Source organism: Berghia stephanieae, chromosome 15, assembly GCF_034508935.2.
Source record: "Berghia stephanieae isolate SIO BIC M18660-M18661 chromosome 15, UCSD_Bste_1.3, whole genome shotgun sequence".
In the NCBI taxonomy this organism is placed as follows: Eukaryota; Metazoa; Mollusca; class Gastropoda; order Nudibranchia; family Aeolidiidae; genus Berghia; species Berghia stephanieae.
In genome coordinates, this window is record NC_088374.1 from 25579034 (window position 1) to 25599506 (window position 20473).

Here is a 20473-nt window from a genome sequence, read left to right on the forward strand (position 1 = left end):
CTTAGTCACAATGTGTTTGTGTTATTTTTATTATCATCAGTGATACTTAATTTGCGGCACTGCACTGGAATAAACACTATGGAATGAATAGAGCGAATTTTTAAATTAATTTAAAAAAAAAAAATTTATTGGCTCCAGCAATCAATGAATTGGAAGAAGAAAAACAAACTTTCGAGCTATTTCAAATCTTTCAATGAATTGGAAGAAGAAAGACAAACTTTGAAGCTATTTCAATTCTTTCAATGAATTGGAAGAAGAAAGAAAAACTTTGGAGCTATTTCAATTCTTTCAATGAATTGGAAGAAGAAAGACAAACTTGGGAGCTATTTCAATTCTTTCAATGAATTGGAAGAAGAAAGACAAACTTTGGAGCTATTTCAATTCTTTCAATGAATTGGAAGAAGAAAGACAAACTTTGGAGCTATTTCAATTCTTTCAATGAATTGGAAGAAGAAAGACAAACTTTGGAGCTTTTCAATTCTTTCAATGAATTGGAAGAAGAAAGACAAACTTTGGAGCTTTTCAATTCTTTCAATGAATTGGAAGAAGAAAGACAAACTTTGGAGCTATTTCAATTCTTTCAATGAATTGAAAGAAGAAAGACAAACTTTGGAGCTATTTTAATTCTTTCAATGAATTGGAAGAAGAAAGACAAACTTTGGAGCTATTTCAATTCTTTCAATGAATTGGAAGAAGAAAGACAAACTTTGGAGCTATTTCAATTCTTTCAATGAATTGGAAGAAGAAAGACAAACTTTGGAGCTATTTCAATTCTTTCAATGAATTGGAAGAAGAAAGACAAACTTTTGAGCTATTTCAATTCTTTCAATGAATTGGAAGAAGAAAGACAAACTTTTGAGCTATTTCAATTCTTTCAATGAATTGGAAGAAGAAAGACAAACTTTGGAGCTTTTCAATTCTTTCAATGAATTGGAAGAAGAAAGACAAACTTTGGAGCTATTTCAATTCTTTCAATGAATTGGAAGAAGAAAGACAAACTTTGGAGCTATTTCAATTCTTTCAATGAATTGGAAGAAGAAAGACAAACTTTGGAGCTTTTCAATTCTTTCAATGAATTGGAAGAAGAAAGACAAACTTTGGAGCTTTTCAATTCTTTCAATGAATTGGAAGAAGAAAGACAAACTTTGGAGCTATTTCAATTCTTTCAATGAATTGGAAGAAGAAAGACAAACTTTGGAGCTATTTCAATTCTTTCAATGAATTGGAAGAAGAAAGACAAACTTTGGAGCTATTTCAATTCTTTCAATGAATTGGAAGAAGAAAGACAAACTTTGGAGCTATTTCAATTCTTTCAATGAATTGGAAGAAGAAAGACAAACTTTGGAGCTATTTCAATTCTTTCAATGAATTGGAAGAAGAAAGACAAACTTTGGAGCTATTTCAATTCTATCAATGAATTGGAAGAAGAAAAACAAACTTTCGAGCTATTTCAAATCTTCATCAGGTTAAAAAAAAAATATTAAAAAAAAAAATTCTAACCCTGTATCATTCTATGAAATGAAATAAATCTTTTCAAACAAAAGATAATAATAGAAATGAAAACATGAAGGAAACCAAGGATAAACACGACACAAGACGGCGATGATATGAATAGATGACGTTACTTTGACAGCCCGATTTTTACTCTGTACGGAAATATAGGAGAGATGAAGAGGGAAAAAATGTCGTCATACACAAAACTAATGGGACATATTCAATGAGACAGACATTGTGTCAAACAAAATGTTAAAATTATGATAATGATAATAATAATATTAAATGACGATGACGATGATGATAATAATAATAATAATAATAATAATAATAATAATAATAATAATAATAATAATAATAATAATAATAATAATAATAATAATAATAATAATAATAATAATAACAACAGTAAAATTGTAAAAGAAAAACACAACCCAAAGAATGTCACCAACTTTGAATGGGAGTATTTTACTTTCATTTATTTTTTTTAACGTTTATTTGTTCTGTTTTGTTTTGTTTTGTTTTTTTGTTGTTTTTTTTTTGTTTTTTTTGCTTTTTGGTATCTTTTTGGTAAAAGTTATATGGTATCCATTATTTTTTAAACATAAAGAAAGAAAATAAAGAATAACAGCAATGAAAATTGATTGGTAAATCCATGGGTGAAATCTGATAGGAGCAATCAGACATCAACGATCCATGCCCAAATGATTCAACTGGAAAAAGAATCAATCAAACCACACTTTAAAAATAAAACCCCGACATATCTGATTTTAAAAAAATATATATTTAAACAATTAATCAAATGATTCTTGTTTTAAAAAAACACTCTTGAAAAATAAAAAATGTAATCAAGAAAAAAAAGAAAGAAAAAGAAACGAATAAATAAAAAGAGAATAAACCAATGACAATGAACAGTCTTCACACCCTATAAAATTATATGTGAATAGAGTACAAAACCATAGATAAAATCTAACAAAATTTCAACTAACATCAAATTCAAACAAGTACGAAATGATGCTGTCAAACCAAATTTCTATTTTTAAAAAACGTTGCTTTTATTTGAGTCTAAACTTTGTACCAGTCCAGGGCATGGAGCTGTTAGGACACGCTGGTCCAGGGATGGCAGAAAAGAAACCAGAAAACTCAAATTGTTCTTAGGTGGAAAACTCACACAAAATAAAGAGTCATGAACAAAAATGAAGAAGGGATTTGAGTCCAAAACATTCCGTGTTTGGTATTGTTCTTTTTGGAAGATCTTGTATTTATTTCTGTTTATGACTTTTGACGCCACAAATTCTAGCAGATCTCCGTAGCACATATGACTAGTGACAGATAGTCGTATCTTTGACAGATAGTCGTATCTTTGACAGATAGTCGTATCTTTGACAGATAGTCGTATCTTTGCCACCGTTTGTCAACAGTTTTTTTTTAAATACCCGATCAGAATAACAAATATTGAGTCAAACTTTGAGAAACCATTTCTTCAACTTCTTCATTTTCCTCAAATTATATTTTCTGAAACCGTCAAATTTACATATAAAACAATGGAAACCTTAATAGGAATGCATAGTCCAAGGTCAAGGCCATGGGAAGACCTTTTATGTTTTGCCGGCCATTTACAAAGACAAAGAGAAATGTGGACGCTTCAGGTTTCCCCTTTGTCCACAAAACACAAAACACGTCAAGACCATTGAGAGATGAGAGGATCGTGTTGTTACCGCAAATTATTCATTGTTAAATCAGAAGACACACAATATAAATTAAAATTGGAATGAAATTGAGTAGCCAAAAACTGACTTTTTATTCTCCAAGATTCCAATGAATTTAAAAAAAATACATTTTGAGCGATGGTTATAGCAATTTTCTGGTATCTTTTCTTTTCCCTTTAATTTGACCATTTCATAAGTGTCCAAAAATTGGTCGCAATTCAAATCCTCAATTATATTTTTCCCTTTTGTTTGTTTGTTTGTTTTTATATTGTTTTGTTTCTCAAATATTTTTATTTTATTTTCCAATCTAACCCTGGTTTGCTGTATTCAATTGACGTATATCATGTTCATTTTTTATCACTATCAGTTTTTTGGGGATTTTTTTTCAAGTTTGTTGTTTTTTCTTCTCCAGTAAAATTATCTTCCCTACTTTTGTTTTGTTTTATGTACTTTCTCTTTCTTTCTAAAAAAAATTACCCTTCAACTTTGTTTCCATAAACTTCATCTTTTTAGATATAGATCTTTCCTTTGTTTTGAAATTGACTGAATCAATGTTATAAAGACGAGAAAAAACAACCAAACGAACACATCTATGATGAACTAACACCAATACTATGACTTTGGAAAGAAAAGGGGAGGTAAGACAGGAGAGGAGCACGTCTTACCATGGAGCGTGTGTTCCAAGACCCGTAATACTTTATAGAAGGCAGCAAAGAATGAAGAGGGAGGGAGGGAGGGAGGGAGGGAGGGATAGAGACAGGACAATAGTTTTATATGGTTGATAATTTCACAATGAAGAATGAATATGACCACAATAACAAAATAATGTGGAAGGGAGTATGAGACATTATATGATTTATAAAAGCTAGAGAGGTGCTTAGAGGCCAAAACGTTGTTTGTTTTGTATTGACAACTTTAAATGAGTCACATTCACATACTTTATTGTCTGTCCATTATAAAATTTGGCATTTCTTGCTTGCATTTTTCTTCTTTCCCTCCATCTCTATTCTTTTTTTTTTTCGTCATCTACAAGAATATTAATCTAACGGTTTGATTTGCAAAACGCCATCTTTGGCAATCACTGCAAACTGAAAGTTAAAATAACTATCCATAAATTATAAAACACACGCACAAGGAAACAACGATTCAAATCTGGTTGAAATAGTTTCTTTTTGAAAAAATTTATGTTCAATTCGAGCTGTTAATCGTAATATTTTGATAAAAACAAAACAATCAAAGAACAAACTGACAGGAAAGTCCTTTTTTCTTATGTTTAAAAAAAGTTTTTTGGGGGGTTTTTTGTGTGTTTTTTTTTTTTTTTGGGGGGGGGGGGGGGGGGGGGGGAGGGGGTGTCTCAAATTGAAGTATCAAAATTTAAGATGGGAAGGACTGAACCAAAAAGGTGAGTTGGGAATGAATGTAGACATTAGGACAAATGAGGGGAAAGCCACAGACACAACGGTTTAACGGTTTGAAGACATAAATGTACAAAGCAGCTTTTGACAATTGGTTCATGTCATATCCTGTCAAGGTAGCAAGCAATTTGTCAAAAGGACACCCTAACTTAACACTGTGAATGGTGCTCACTTTTACTCATGGAACGGGATCTGCGCTGGTTAAATACTCCTACCGGTTTAAGGGGTTTCACGGCACTGTAGACAAATGCAAGGAAAGCATCGGCTAGCCAAACAATAGGTGTGAGTTACAACTATCTTTGTATTGGCAACCATTTCGATGGAATAGTTGTCAAGGATGGCATCCATGGATTCAGAATAATTCAGGGTGGGGATAAATAAGCATGGCTATTGATGCCAATGTTGTAGACGTATAAGCTTTCTCAGTTGAAAATAAAAGAGGAATGGGTGAGCGTATGGTTTGGGAAGAAAATTCAATATGATATAATATTGAAACTAATAACGGTAATATAATCAAATAATAAATAATATGTGCTCGTAAATCAATAGGAAATATATCATTAATTCTTATGGCAAGCTGGGAATGCTCGTGTTTGGGGTGACGTCAACGACACAATGTTGATGGTGATGATGATGATGTTGATGATGATGGCGATGATGATGATGATGATGATGACATATAAAGAGTTTGTCCGCTAAGATCATATAATCTCTACATTAATCATGATCAACATAACAAAAGTAAAGAGTAAGAGTAAGAGTACATTTATGGTAGTATCCAGTCGGGAAGCAAAAGATTTGGTGATTATTGTCTACTCTACAGAAAATGAATGAAACTTGTACGAATTCCCCACAAACAATAGAAACTTGTATGAATTCCCGACAAGCAATATAAACTTGTACGAATTCCCCACAAGCAATATAAACTTGTACGAATTCCCCACAAGCAATAGAAACTTGTCTGAATTCCCCACAAGCAATAGAAACTTGTCTGAATTCCCCACAAGCAATAGAAACTTGTCTGAATTCCCCACAAGCAATAGAAACTTGTCTGAATTCCCCACAAGCAATAGAAACTTGTCTGAATTCCCCACAAGCAATAGAAACTTGTCTGAATTCCACAAGCAATAGAAACTTGTCTGAATTTCCCACAAGCAATAGAAACTTGTCTGAATTCCCCACAAGCAATAGAAACTTGTCTGAATTCCCCACAAGCAATAGAAACTTGTCTGAATTCCCAACAAGCAATAGAAACTTGTACGAATTCCCCACAAGCAATAGAAACTTGTACGAATTCCCCACAAGCAATAGAAACTTGTCTGAATTCCCAACAAGCAATAGAAACTTGTACGAATTCCCCACAAACAATAGAAACTTGTATGAATTCCCGACAAGCAATATAAACTTGTACGAATTCCCCACAAGCAATATAAACTTGTACGAATTCCCCACAAGCAATATTCATTTTCTCTTTTTTTGTTTTCTTTATAAATATTGTTAATCTAATTTTTTGTAAAAACAAAAATATTATGATCAAAATGATGTCACATTGTACAAAGATAGAAAAGTTCCTTTAATATAATATGTGACCCACTTTCTCTGTATAGTGTCACATCGGGATGACTCAGGGCTTGAAAAGGAAATTTAGAAGGAAAATGGTCCGAAATACAAACTGGCAGTGTAAGACATTGAATTTATTCTACACTGTAAGGAATTGGGAAGGTCCCCATGGACCAGTCAGTAGAGCACTCGCTTCACAAGCAAAGGGACTGAGATCCATCCCGGGTGCTGTCGACAATTTTTCTGACCCACCCCAGCAGTGATTAGGTAGCTGGGTCTGTTAGATCTGATGGAAAGTACTTCGCGATAGACTAGCGTCCTATCCCAAGGGTAGTAAGCAATTGCTAGTGTCCATTTCAAACTATAGAAACAGGGATAAACTCTGGCCCCGTTGGCCTAATGGATATGAAGGACCTGTCTTTACTTTGTGGCTACAAATTCAAATTCCAGCTCCCGAGTTCATCCCGACATGAAACCAGTTAGAAACAGTGGGTCACATATGTACTGAATAGTAATATAGAGTGGGAAATGACCTTTCAACTTTTTGATGGATGACATTAATTATGTGACCCTAAGCATTAATCCCCCCCCCAATTATAACTATTAGTTGTTCATTTTATTTTTTTATTAGTTGTTCCGTTTATTGTTGTATTTATTGTTTTATTAGTTGTTCAGTTTATTGTTGTATTTATTGTTTTATTAGTTGTTCTATTTATTGTTCTATTTATTGTTTTATTAGTTGTTCTATTTATTGTTCTATTTATTGTTTTATTAGTTGTTCCGTTTATTGTTCTATTTATTGTTTTATTAGTTGTTCTATTTATTGTTCTATTTATTGTTTTATTAGTTGTTCAGTTTATTGTTGTATTTATTGTTTTATTAGTTGTTCAGTTTTATTGTTGTATTTATTGTTTTATTAGTTGTTCTATTTATTGTTCTATTTATTGTTTTATTAGTTGTTCAGTTTATTGTTGTATTTATTGTTTTATTAGTTGTTCAGTTTATTGTTCTATTTATTGTTTTATTAGTTGTCTTTTGTTCTATTTATTGTTTTTTAGTTGTTCTTATTGTTCTATTTATTGTTTTATTAGTTGTTCCGTTTATTGTTCTATTTATTGTTTTATTAGTTGTTCCGTTTATTGTTCTATTTATTGTTTTATTAGTTGTTCCGTTTATTGTTCTATTTATTGTTTTATATAGTTGTTCCGTTTATTGTTCTATTTATTGTTTTATTAGTTGTTCGTTTATTGTTCTATTTATTGTTTTATTAGTTGTTCCGTTTATTGTTCTATTTATTGTTTTATTAGTTGTTCCGTTTATTGTTCTATTTATTGTTTTATTAGTTGTTCCGTTTATTGTTCTATTTTTTGTTTATTAGTTGTTCGTTATGTTCATTTATGTTTTTTGTTGTTCCGTTTATTGTTCTATTTATTGTTTTATTTTATGTTGTTCCGTTTATTGTTCTATTTATTGTTTTATTAGTTGTTCCGTTTATTTGTTCTATTTATTGTTTTAATTAGTTGTTCCGTTTATTGTTCTATTTATTGTTTTATTATGTTTGTTCGTTTATTGTTCTATTTATTGTTTTATTATTGTTCCGTTTATTGTTCTATTATTGTTTTATAGTTGTTGTTATTGTTTATTATTGTTTATTATTGTTTATTATTGTTCTATTTATTGTTTTATTAGTTGTTCAGTTTATTGTTCTATTTATTGTTTTATTAGTTGTTCCGTTTATTGTTCTATTTATTGTTTTATTAGTTGTTATTATGTCTTTATTTATTGTTTTATTAGTTGTCAGTTTATTGTTCTATTTATTGTTTTTATCTAGTTATATTATTGTTCTATTTATTGTTTTATTAGTTGTTCAGTTTATTGTTCTATTTATTGTTTTATTAGTTGTTTTCTATTTATTGTTCTATTTATTGTTTTATTAGTTGTTCAGTTTATTGTTCTATTTATTGTTTTATTAGTTGTTCTAGTTTATTGTTCTATTTATTGTTTTATTAGTTGTTCAGTTTATTGTTCTATTTATTGTTTATTAGTTGTTCAGTTTATTGTTCTATTTATTGTTTTATATTGTTCAGTTTATTGTTCTATTTATTGTTTTATTAGTTGTTCAGTTTATTGTTCTATTTATTGTTTTATTAGTTGTTCAGTTTATTGTTCTATTTATTGTTTTATTAGTTGTTCAGTTTATTGTTCTATTTATTGTTTTATTAGTTGTTCAGTTTATTGTTCTATTTATTGTTTTATTAGTTGTTCAGTTTATTGTTCTATTTATTGTTTTATTAGTTGTTCAGTTTATTGTTCTATTTATTGTTTTATTAGTTGTTCAGTTTATGTTCTATTTATTGTTTTATTAGTTGTTCAGTTTATGTTCTATTTATTGTTTTATTAGTTGTTCAGTTTATTGTTCTATTTATTGTTTTATTAGTTGTTCAGTTTATTGTTCTATTTATTGTTTTATTAGTTGTTCAGTTTATTGTTCTATTTATTGTTTTAATTAGTTGTTCAGTTTATTGTTTCTATTTATTGTTTTATATTAGTTTTCAGTTTATTTGTTCTATTTATTGTTTTATTAGTTGTTCAGTTTATTGTTCTATTTATTGTTTTATTAGTTGTTCAGTTTATTGTTCTATTTATTGTTTTATTAGTTGTTCAGTTTATTGTTCTATTTATTGTTTTATTAGTTGTTCAGTTTATTGTTCTATTTATTGTTTTATTAGTTGTTCAGTTTATTGTTCTATTTATTGTTTTATTAGTTGTTCAGTTTATTGTTCTATTTATTGTTTTATTAGTTGTTCAGTTTATTGTTCTATTTATTGTTTTATATTAATTGTTCATTTTTTATTGTTCATTTATTGTTTTTATTAGTTGTTTCGTTTTTTATTGTTCTATTTATTGTTTTATTATTGTTCATTTTATTGTTCTATTTATTGTTTTATTAATTGTTCATTTATTGTTCTATTTATTGTTTTATTATTGTTCCGTTTATTGTTCTATTTATTGTTTTATTAATTGTTCATGTTTATTGTTCTATTTATTGTTTTATTAATTGTTCATTTAATTGTTCTATTTATTGTTTTATAGTTTCAGTTTATTGTTCTATTTATTGTTTATTTGTCATTTATTGTTCATTTTATTGTTACTTAATTGTTCATTATTGTTCTATTTATTGTTTCATTTTAATTGTTCTTATTTTATTTTTTTTATAATTGTTCATTTTATTGTTCTATTTATTGTTTTATTAATTGTTCATTATTTATTTATTGTTCTATTTATTGTTCATTTATTGTTCTATTTATTGTTTTATTAATTGTTCATTTTATTATTGTTTTTTAATTGTTCTATTTATATTGTTTTATTTAATTGTTCATTATTTTATATTGTTCATTTATGTCTTTTATTGTTCTATTTATTGCTTTTATATTAATTGTTTCATTTTATTGTTCTATTTATTGTTCTATATTGTATTTGTTCATTTTATTGTTCATTTATTGTTCTATTGTTGTTTATTAATTGTTCATTTTATTGTTCTATTTATTGTTTTATTAATTGTTCATTTTATTGTTCTATTTATTGTTTCTATATTGAATTGTTCTATTTATTGTTTTATTTAATTGTTCATTTTATTGTTCTATGTAATTTATTTTCTATTTATTGTTTTATTAATTGTTCATTTTATTGTTCTATTTATTGTTCTATTTATTGTTTTATTAATTGTTCATTTTATTGTTCTATTTATTGTTCTATTTATTGTTTATTAATTGTTCATTTATTGTTTATTCATTGTTCATTATGTTATTAATTGTTCTATTTATTGTATTATTAATTGTTCATTTTATTGTTCATTTTATTGTTCTATTTTGTTTTTATTGTTTTTTATTGTTCTATTTATTGTTCATTTATTGTTTATTAATTGTTCATATTTATTGTTCTATTTATTGTTCTATTTATTGTTTTATTAATTGTTCATTTTATTGTTCTATTTATTGTTCTATTTATTGTTTTATTAATTGTTCATTTTAATTGTTCTATTTATTGTTCATTTTAATTGTTCTATTTATTGTTTTATTAATTGTTTCATTTTATTGTTCTATTTATTGTTCTATTTATTGTTTTATTAATTGTTCATTTAATTGTTCTATTTATTGTTCATTTTATTGTTCTATTTATTGTTTTATCAATTGTTCATTTTATTGTTCTATTTATTGTTTTATTAATTGTTCCATTTAATTGTTTTATCAATTGTTCATTTTATTGTTCTATTTATTGTTCATTTTATTGTTCTATTTATTGTTCTATTTATTGTTTTATTAATTGTTCCATTTAATTGTTTTATTAGTTGTTCATTTAATTGTTCTATTTATTGTATTATTAATTGTTCTATTTATTGTATTATTAATTGTTCATTTAATTGTTCTATTTATTGTTTTATTAATTGTTCATTTAAATGTTCTATTTATTGTACTATTCATCCAAACTTGAAAACAAAACGGTGAAGACAATATGATTCATGATTAAGACATTCTTTATCTTGACTCAATTTTCAAGAAATTAATATGGCTTACCAGGTTCATGTATGGATGGTCTCCCTTGGAAAACAGACGGAAAGAACAACGATTAACTCTTATGTTCAAAATTACAAGCAAAATGACGGCCCCGATGACGTCAAGATTTTAGTTTTTGACCCTAAACTCTCACTGACACCTCACAAAGTCTCCCCCCCCCCCCCCCCCCCCCCCCCCCCCCCCCCCCATTACTCTCACTGACACTCACAAAGTCCCATGCCCTTACCAATTGTTTACACGAATATTTACTGAATTAAAAATGAATAAATTAAAATTTCAAAGCCATGATTGGACCAGCATGACATCGGGGAGGAGGTCAAAGAAAACGAGGAAATTAATCATTTGAGTCTAAAAGTCATGAATTTCTGCAAATCCACATAAAACCATCAGCTCTGAATAACAATAAATATATAACTAATCTAAGTTAGAAAAGATAGAATATATAGATTCACCCATCAAAATGAAAAAAAATGTCATTTCCAGCAGAATAGATGTATAATAAGAGAGTATAATTAATAGGAGCTGCCTTAACAAGGCAATAGATCTCATGCTAAATTGATTCTCTATGAATAATGATTATGGCTATTCAGAAAAAACTGCATTGAAAAAAAACAAAAAACACCTCAGATCTGCCAACCATGGTTACAAAAAAACAGAAAATTGTAGAAGACATGACGTCACATGACCCATTTTCTGTGGTAGGTCAGGATGACTCTCAGAAAAAGTTTATACAGAAAAAAAGACTGATGGAAACTCGAGGGGAAAAAATTTAGACCGAAACTCGAAATGTTTGAAAGCGGAAAAAATGTTTGTTTGTTTTTGTCTTATTTTTATACGAGTTTCACCTTTCGTGAATAATAATAATAATAATAATAATAATAATAATAATAATAATAATAATAATAATAATAATAATAATAATAATAATAATAATAATAATAATAATAATAATAATAATAATAATAATAATAAGACCTGGCAGATCTGAGGTCCAATATGATGTACAAGTCAGTCAGTGTGTACCAATATTACATTCCATACCTGTGATTGGCAATTCCTGTCCTATTTATGTTTGATGAAATAAAAAAGACAAAAGGAGGTAGGTAGGTAGGTAGGTAGATAGATAGATAGATAGATAGACAGATAGATAGACAGATAGACAGATAGATAGATAGATAGATAGATAGATAAATAGATAAGATAGATAGATAGATAGATAGTAATAGATAGATAGATAGATAGATAGATAGATAGATAGATAGATAGATAGATAGATAGATAGATAGATAGATAGATAGATAGATAGATAGATAGATAGATAGATAGATAGATAGATAGATAGATAGATAGATAGATAATAGATAAAGATAGATAGATAGATATAGATAGATAGATAGATAGATAGATAGATAGATAGATAGATAGATAGATAGATAGATAAATAGTTAGATAGATAAATAGATAAGATAGATAGATAGATAGATAGATAGATAGATAAATAGATAAGATAGATAGATAGATAGATAGATAGATAGATAGATAGATAGATAAATAGATAAGATAGATAGATAGATAGATAGATAGATAGATAGATAAGATAGATAGGTATGTAGGTAGATAGGTCGATTGGTGGGTAAGTAAGTAGGTAGATAGGTAGATATATAGATAGATAGATAAATAGTCAAATAGGTAGATAGATAAAATATTTCAAATATAATCGTGGACTTTTGTGGTTCAGAGTAACAAAAATTTTTTTTTTTTTAACTGAGCTTTTTATATAGTGCAAAATCCACTAAATGTGCTCAAAGCGTTTTACAAAGGATCCATGACATGTAACATGAAGAACGAGACATGATGCCTATTAGTTGAAATTACATTTTTTTCCGATAGGACAACGCTGTTAACGACCAGGTGCTTATTTTACACCTGAGTAGGGTGAGAGAATGTGAGTAAAGAGCCTTTTCCAAAGGCTCAACAATGCTCAGAGCGAGGCTCGAATCAGGATCTTCCGATCGGAAAGCGAGAGTCATACCACTAGACCACATAGCCGTACAAGTAAAACCATCAGCACTGATGAATCGACAGCCGAGTTTCCCATCCAGCAGCCAGTGAGTGCCAAATCAGGAAGGTGGCCCCGGGCCCTGGTGTCAGATCAAGACACAGATCTTTTCAGAACTTTATTGCTGGCCCTAATTGATCCCAACATCAAACTGCTTTGAGATGGGTGGGTCACAAGTTTTCATGTATAGACTCAACTCACTCAACCCTAACACCGACCATATCCGTAGTTTACCCAGGTTACTTTTACCCCATGCCTATTTATCACATTTTTATGAGACAAATTATAGGTGTATTATCAGAGTTTATGTTTTTAGTTTTTACATGTTAATGATAGTTGAATAAAAACTATCTATGTTACATGCTCATTTTTAATATATTTTTTCCAATTTTGAAAAGTAGCAAAATCTCTAGGATTGAGTGAGTTAAAAGTCCCTAATTCCTCACTGTGTTGTCCCAAAAGTCCCTTATTCCTCACTGCGTTGTCCCAAAAGTCCCTAATTCCTCACTGTGTTGTCCCAAAAGTCCCTAATTCCTCACTGTGTTGTCCCAAAAGTCCCTAATTCCTCACTGCGTTGTCCCAAAAGTCCCTAATTCCTCACTGTGTTGTCCCAAAAGTCCCTAATTCCTCACTGTGTTGTCGCAAAAGTCCCTAATTCCTCACTATGTTGTCGCAAAAGTCACTAATTCCTCACTATGTTGTCGCAAAAGTCACTAATTCCTCACTGTGTTGTCGCAAAAGTCCCTAATTCCTCACTGTGTTGTCCCAAAAGTCCCTAATTCCTCATTGTGTTGTCCCAAACGTCCCTAATTCCTCACTATGTTGTCCCAAAAGTCCCTAATTCCTCATTGTGTTGTCCCAAACGTCCCTAATTCCTCACTGTGTTGTAGCAAAAGTCCTTAATTCCTCACTGTGTTGTCGCAAAAGCCCTAATTCCTCACTGTGTTGTCCCAAAAGTCCCTAATTCCTCACTGTGTTGTCCCAAAAGTCCCTAATTCCTCACTGTGTTGTCCCAAAAGTCCCTAATTCCTCACTGTGTTGTCCCATTCATACATTTTCTGATTTTTATCTTGAACATGCGCCCCAATTTTTAGATTTCTTAGTTTTATTTTTCAGATGAAGAAAAATCTATATACCGAGGGGAAAGATGTGGGGTGGGGGGAGGAGAGTGCAAACAGTAGGTATAACATATTGAAGAGAGTGTGACACATCGTATAATAAAAATTAATGAACAATTCGTTATTTCTCTTTATCAAATTACGGGTGTTTTGTTTATTTAACATTCCTTTGTACAACAAATACAGTGAATCATATATTTCCACTTCCTATCCACCAACTGAATGGGCAAAACACTTTTCTGTCTCAATTCAAACTGATGTCTATTACTGTTTTATTGTTATATTTATTGGCTGAAAAACGGTTTGGAGCCAGAAACATTTGTTTTCTTATATTAAGCATCTTTTAAGTGGATGTTTTCCCCTGTTTTGCACTGTATACCGACTTATGCAATCCCCCCCCCCCCCCCCCCCCCCCCCCCCCCCCCAACCCTCCCTTGTTCAGTCGAGTCTAGAATAGTTACCCAGATGATGAAATTTGGACAGTCACAAAAAAAACAATGAAATCAGTGCGTAGAATCAATCTCATCAGATTACATTGGTCACGGATAAGTGACTGGTCTGTGAGTTACAATGTTATGACAAACACAAGATACATGAGCATGATTACAAGATGGTCACAGATAAGACAGAAGATACATGAGCATGATTGGCAGATGGTCACAGATAAGACAGAAGATACATGAGCATGATTGGCAGATGGTCACAGATAAGACAGAAGATACATGAGCATGATTGGCAGATGGTCACAGATAAGACAGAAGATACATGAGCATGATTGGCAGATGGTCACAGATAAGACAGAAGATACATGAGCATGATTGCAAGATGGTCACAGATAAGACAGAAGATACATGAGCATGATTGGCAGATGGTCACAGATAAGACACAAGATACATGAGCATGATTACAAGATGGTCACAGAAAAGACACAAGATATATGAGCATGATTGCAAGATGGTCACAGAAAAGACAGAAGATATATGAGCATGATTGCAAGATGGTCACAGAAAAGACAGAAGATATATGAGCATGATTGCAAGATGGTCACAGAAAAGACAGAAGATACATGAGCATGATTGGCAGATGGTCACAGAAAAGACAGAAGATATATGAGCATGATTGCAAGATGGTCACAGAAAAGACAGAAGATACATGAGCATGATTGGCAGATGGTCACAGAAAAGACAGAAGATACATGAGCATGATTGCAAGATGGTCACAGGAAAGACAGAAGATACATGAGCATGATTGGCAGATGGTCACAGATAAGACAGAAGATACATGAGCATGATTGGCAGATGGTCACAGATAAGACACAAGATACATGAGCATGATTGGCAGATGGTCACAGAAAAGACAGAAGATATATGAGCATGATTGCAAGATGGTCACAGAAAAGACAGAAGATATATGAGCATGATTGCAAGATGGTCACAGAAAAGACAGAAGATATATGAGCATGATTGCAAGATGGTCACAGAAAAGACAGAAGATACATGAGCATGATTGGCAGATGGTCACAGAAAAGACAGAAGATATATGAGCATGATTGCAAGATGGTCACAGAAAAGACAGAAGATACATGAGCATGATTGGCAGATGGTCACAGATAAGACAGAAGATACATGAGCATGATTGCAAGATGTTCACAGATAAGACAGAAGATACATGAGCATGATTGGCAGATGGTCACAGATAAGACAGAAGATACATGAGCATGATTGGCAGATGGTCACAGATAAGACAGAAGATACATGAGCATGATTGGCAGATGGTCACAGAAAAGAAGATATATGAGCATGATTGCAAGATGGTCACAGAAAAGACAGAAGATACATGAGCATGATTGCAAGATGGTCACAGATAAGACAGAAGATACATGAGCATGATTACAAGATGGTCACAGAAAAGACACAAGATACACGAGCATGATTGGCAGATGGTCACAGAAAAGACAGAAGATACATGAGCATGATTGGCAGATGGGCACAGAAAAGACAGAAGATACATGAGCATGATTGACAGATGTTCATAGATAAGACAGAAGATACATGAGCATGATTGGCAGATGGTCACAGATAAGACAGAAGATACATGAGCATGATTGACAGATGGTCACAGATAAGACAGAAGATACATGAGCATGATTACAAGATGGTCACAGAAAAGACACAAGATACACGAGCATGATTGGCAGATGGTCACAGAAAAGACAGAAGATACATGAGCATGATTGGCAGATGGGCACAGAAAAGACAGAAGATACATGAGCATGATTGCAAGATGACCAAAGTCAACACATACCTGTTGTTGTGAGGACGCCGGGTTGGTCAGATTCTGACATGCCAGTTGAATGGCCTGGTTGGCTCTAGAGAACTGAGAGTGGTCCACGACTCCCGGCCTGCCTGGCTCCGATGCGGGGTCTGATATGCCCACCAAGTATGCAGCCTGGAGGGAAAATATATATATATATATTATTTAGACAACAAGGTAGAATTCCTTGCTCCATTTTTGTTTGAATGTTTATTTCATTTACTTTATTGCTTCCTTTTGGAGATGAAGGATTTTTGTCCAAAACTTAATTTTTTCTTCTTGTTTTATTTCTATTTTCTATAACTTCACAAAGAAGTTTTACCAACCATTTCATGAGAGTGGAGGTGTGTATCAGGGAGTGAGACATACATGTCAAAGTCCGGATACCGGTTTTGGGTTACTCTTGGTTTCCTTCTTACGAAGTACTTAGCCTCTGCACGACGACAACGTGGAAACCCGTTGCATTTTATCAAATGGCTGAATGAGTCACACTTGGAGGTGTGAAGACCATACGACACTACTACTACCAACCATTTCAGCGTTTTTTTCGGACATATTTTCAAGTCTGTTATTTCTGAGTATTTGTGAATTTCTGATACAGAAAACAGTCCATCCAACCAAACTACCACAAAGGAAAAATATACCAAATAGAATATGTTAAAACTGTGTGTGGCTATGTAGTCTTGTGGTATGGCACTCATTTTCGGATCGGAAGGTCCTGGGTCCGAGCCTCACTCAGCGCATAGTTGAGTCCTTGGAAAAGGCTCTTTACTCACATTCTCTCACCATACTCAGGTATAAAATGAGTACCTGGCCGTAAACAGCGTTGTTTATGTCAGGATAAAAATGTAAGATGGTCTAACAGGCGTCATGTCTCGTTATACATGTTATGTGTTGCTGTTAGTCAGGGACTCCTGTAAAGTGGATATTGCGCTATATAAAAACTCATGTTTTTCTGTTTTGTTTTTAAAAAAAAATGAAATCCCACGAAATCTCTACCTGAATACAAGCCTCAAAAAACCCAATAGAAAATGTTAAAAGTGAAATGCCATGAAATCCCTACCTGAATACAAGCCTCAAAAAACCCAATAGAAAATGTTAAAAGTGAAATGCCATGAAATCCCTACCTGAATACAAGCCTCAGTGAGACCACAAACAGACTGGGTCAGGTTTCCAACACAGCCACAGAATTCATCCATGTTGGCTTGCTTGGCTTGGTTGGAGATCCCTGTCATGGCATCACCAAGGTCCTGGGGGGGAATGCATCATGCACGGTTGTTAGGCCATTGATACAGTACATTTTTTAAAAAACACTTTCCTTTATTTTTTCTTCTTTATTTTTGTTCATTCTTAACACAAAACCTGAACGAACAAAAATAGTAAAAACATTATAAATCACTTAAAATCCAGACAAGGCGGTGATCTGGACACAAGTGATGTATTCGTGTTTACATTGTCTGGATTGTAAAGTGATATATTAGCCACTCATCTGTCTGGACACAAGTCATGTATTCAAGTTTACAATGTCTGGATTGTAAAGTGATATATTAGCAGCTCATTTGTCTGGACACAAGTCATGTATTCATGTTTACATTGTCTGGATTGTAAAGTGATATATTAGCCACTCATCTGTCTGGACACAAGTCATGTATTCAAGTTTACAATGTCTGGATTGTAAAGTGATATATTAGGAGCTCATTTGTCTGGACACAAGTCATGTATTCATGTTTATATTGTCTGGATTGTAAAGTGATATATTAGCAGCTCATTTGTCTGGACACAAGTCATGTATTCATGTTTACAATGTCTGGATTGTAAAGTGATATATTAGCCACTCATTTGTCTGGACACAAGTCATGTATTCATGTTTACAATGTCTGGATTGTAAAGTGATATATTAGCAGCTCATTTGTCTGGACATTCACATTTTTACTGTTTATTTATTTTTGGCTGAGGAAGGGTTTTCAGCCCGAAATGTTCTGTGTTTAAGTAGTTTGTTCTATTTCATGTTTTGGAAGCTGTTATATCTATTTTTGTACATAACTATTTACCAGCCATTATTGATTCCCATTCTATCCTCACCCTTCCCTATCCCTTACCTTTTGTACATGACTATTTACCAGCCATTATTGATTCCAATTCTATCCTCCCCCTTCCCTATCTCTTACCTTGGATTTCTCCATCACGGATTGCAGGGTGTCAAAGTAGGTCAAGTCACTCACAGGTTCGTTGGCATTCTCTAACATGCTCTGCATCATCTGACAATGGAAAAAAATAAACTATAGTTGTTTTTTTAAATAATGAAAGATCACAACACCCCTCAATCTCTCTCTTTCTCTCAAATTTAAATTATTACTTTTTAATGAAATTAATTTGTTATCTTAATTTCTTTTCCAAACTATTACTATGAGTCAAAACTGAAATGAATTGGATTTATTATTTTTAGTTTACTTTTGACATGATTTAAAACTCGCCTCATAAGCAAAGGAACTGGTTTTGGTCACGGGTGTGGTCAACGTTTTGTCAGGTTTTGTATTTTGGGAGTTTTTCTTTTCAGCACAGAAAAATTTATGGAAATAAAATCTTTCCATGGTCTTTCTAAATAATTTAATGGTGGAGCATTTTTGTGACGAATGTTCAGAAAACCAAATCCCACCATAGATAGCTTGCTTTAAGGTCAAGGTCACTGACTAGATTACTGTAGGACATACCATTTTTCACATCATTGGACAAAGACCCATATACTCAGCTTGTCGCTGGTCAGAAAAATTAAAAAATAAGTAAAACACAATCAAAACTTTTGACAAAAAGGTTACCTGAATCTGCCGGAGGGCGTTGTCACATTCCTTCTGGCCAGGAGCAGACTGGGCACAGATGTTGAACAGGTGATTGATGCTTTCTGTCACCGCACTGGAAATGCAATGAAATACGTCGTCAAATTGTCAATAAGTAAACACACATCAATAGATTGGTACCACAAGGAGTTATAAACGTCTTTTTGCAAGCAAAACTGTAGAACATAAATTATTCTTTATTGCTGAAATTTTGTCAGCTTCTTTCCTTCCTTTTATAATGGCCATGTTAAAATGAAAATAAAAGTTGATGCCAGACGACATCATCTAAAGGATTTTGAAGTGTTTATTTAACCCTCGTGATGGTAAATTGTTGATTTATAAAGTTAACGATAGCAACTACTATTCTACCCTAAAAAGTACAAATTTTTAGATTTTCAAGTAGACAGGTCTGTGAAAACTAAAGAAAAGGAATTCATCAACATTTAGTTTCAAACTTTTTGACACAAGAAAATAATTTTGGCTCTATTTCTTTTGGGTTATTTTACCGAGCAGCCTGAGCCAGTAAATTCCTGGCATTGGGAGCGTTCGGATCAGCAGACACAGACTTGGCCGACACCAGAAGCTTGCTGGACACCATGGAGACACTCTTGAGGCCGCCCACTATCTGGTTCTGTGTCTCGATCTCATTGGTAAGGCCGGCCAGTGTGAGGCCGGTATGGACAAAGTCATCGTAGTTGTGGCTGTGGATTCAATTAAACCGTTTTTGTCAAATGATTATTTTGCTGACACACACGACACGTGACAAGCTTTGACAACTAATTGGATATTAATAATAATAATAATAATACATGACATTTATAACGCGCATTTTCATCACTGGGTGATGCTCAATGCGCGAAACAATAATATAGTGACATTATTATACAAATGAAACATTATACATACTACATCAACATAATATTATCATATTACAACATTGTAATAACTAAACATAAAGTCATTAATATATTGTTAGTTTTATAGAACAACAAAAATCAAATGCTATGGAAGCTTCAATTTAATCAAAGAAGACAGATAATGTGGATGTTTCAGGTTTTCCCTTTGTCAAAAAAAAACACAATGAATGCAACAATACAGACGTGTTTTGATGACAAAGCGGAAAGCCCAAACCATCCACATTATCTTTGTTAATTAAATTGGATCTCCCATTCCATCTGCCTTTTGTGATTTATTTCTTGTCGCTTCAAACAGCAACACTTGCAGGAGTTTTCATAGGAATTCTGTACAGAATGCGAAACTAGTAGAAAAATTACAATATTGTCAAAAATAAAATTGTGCAAAAACTGGTTGAATAATTTGATTCTCATGAATTTTGATATATTCTATAACGCATAGTGGCCAACTTTTCAAACAGCTGAAACAGGACAGCTTACGAC

General features: G+C 31.8%; 1 protein-coding gene across 35 annotated transcripts in view; it reads right to left on the reverse strand.

The window, feature by feature from the left end:
- The window catches only part of LOC144960773 (talin-1-like), a 146447-nt gene that overhangs the window by 50604 nt on the left and 75370 nt on the right, over window positions 1-20473 (reverse strand). For 12 of the 35 annotated variants that reach the window (XM_078894103.1, XM_078894101.1, XM_078894097.1 and 9 more), the window contains 5 exons: window positions 19583-19777; window positions 19059-19152; window positions 18411-18500; window positions 17370-17492; window positions 16234-16377 (listed from right to left, as the gene is read on the reverse strand). In XM_078894103.1, coding sequence (XP_078750229.1) covers window positions 16234-16377; window positions 17370-17492; window positions 18411-18500; window positions 19059-19152; window positions 19583-19777 — 646 coding nt within the window. Of the gene's footprint in view, window positions 1-10752; window positions 10777-11793; window positions 11815-16233; window positions 16378-17369; window positions 17493-18410; window positions 18501-19058; window positions 19153-19582; window positions 19778-20473 lie in introns of all 35 variants that reach the window. The other 23 variants (XM_078894100.1, XM_078894099.1, XM_078894084.1 and 20 more) reach the window with 3 other exon arrangements.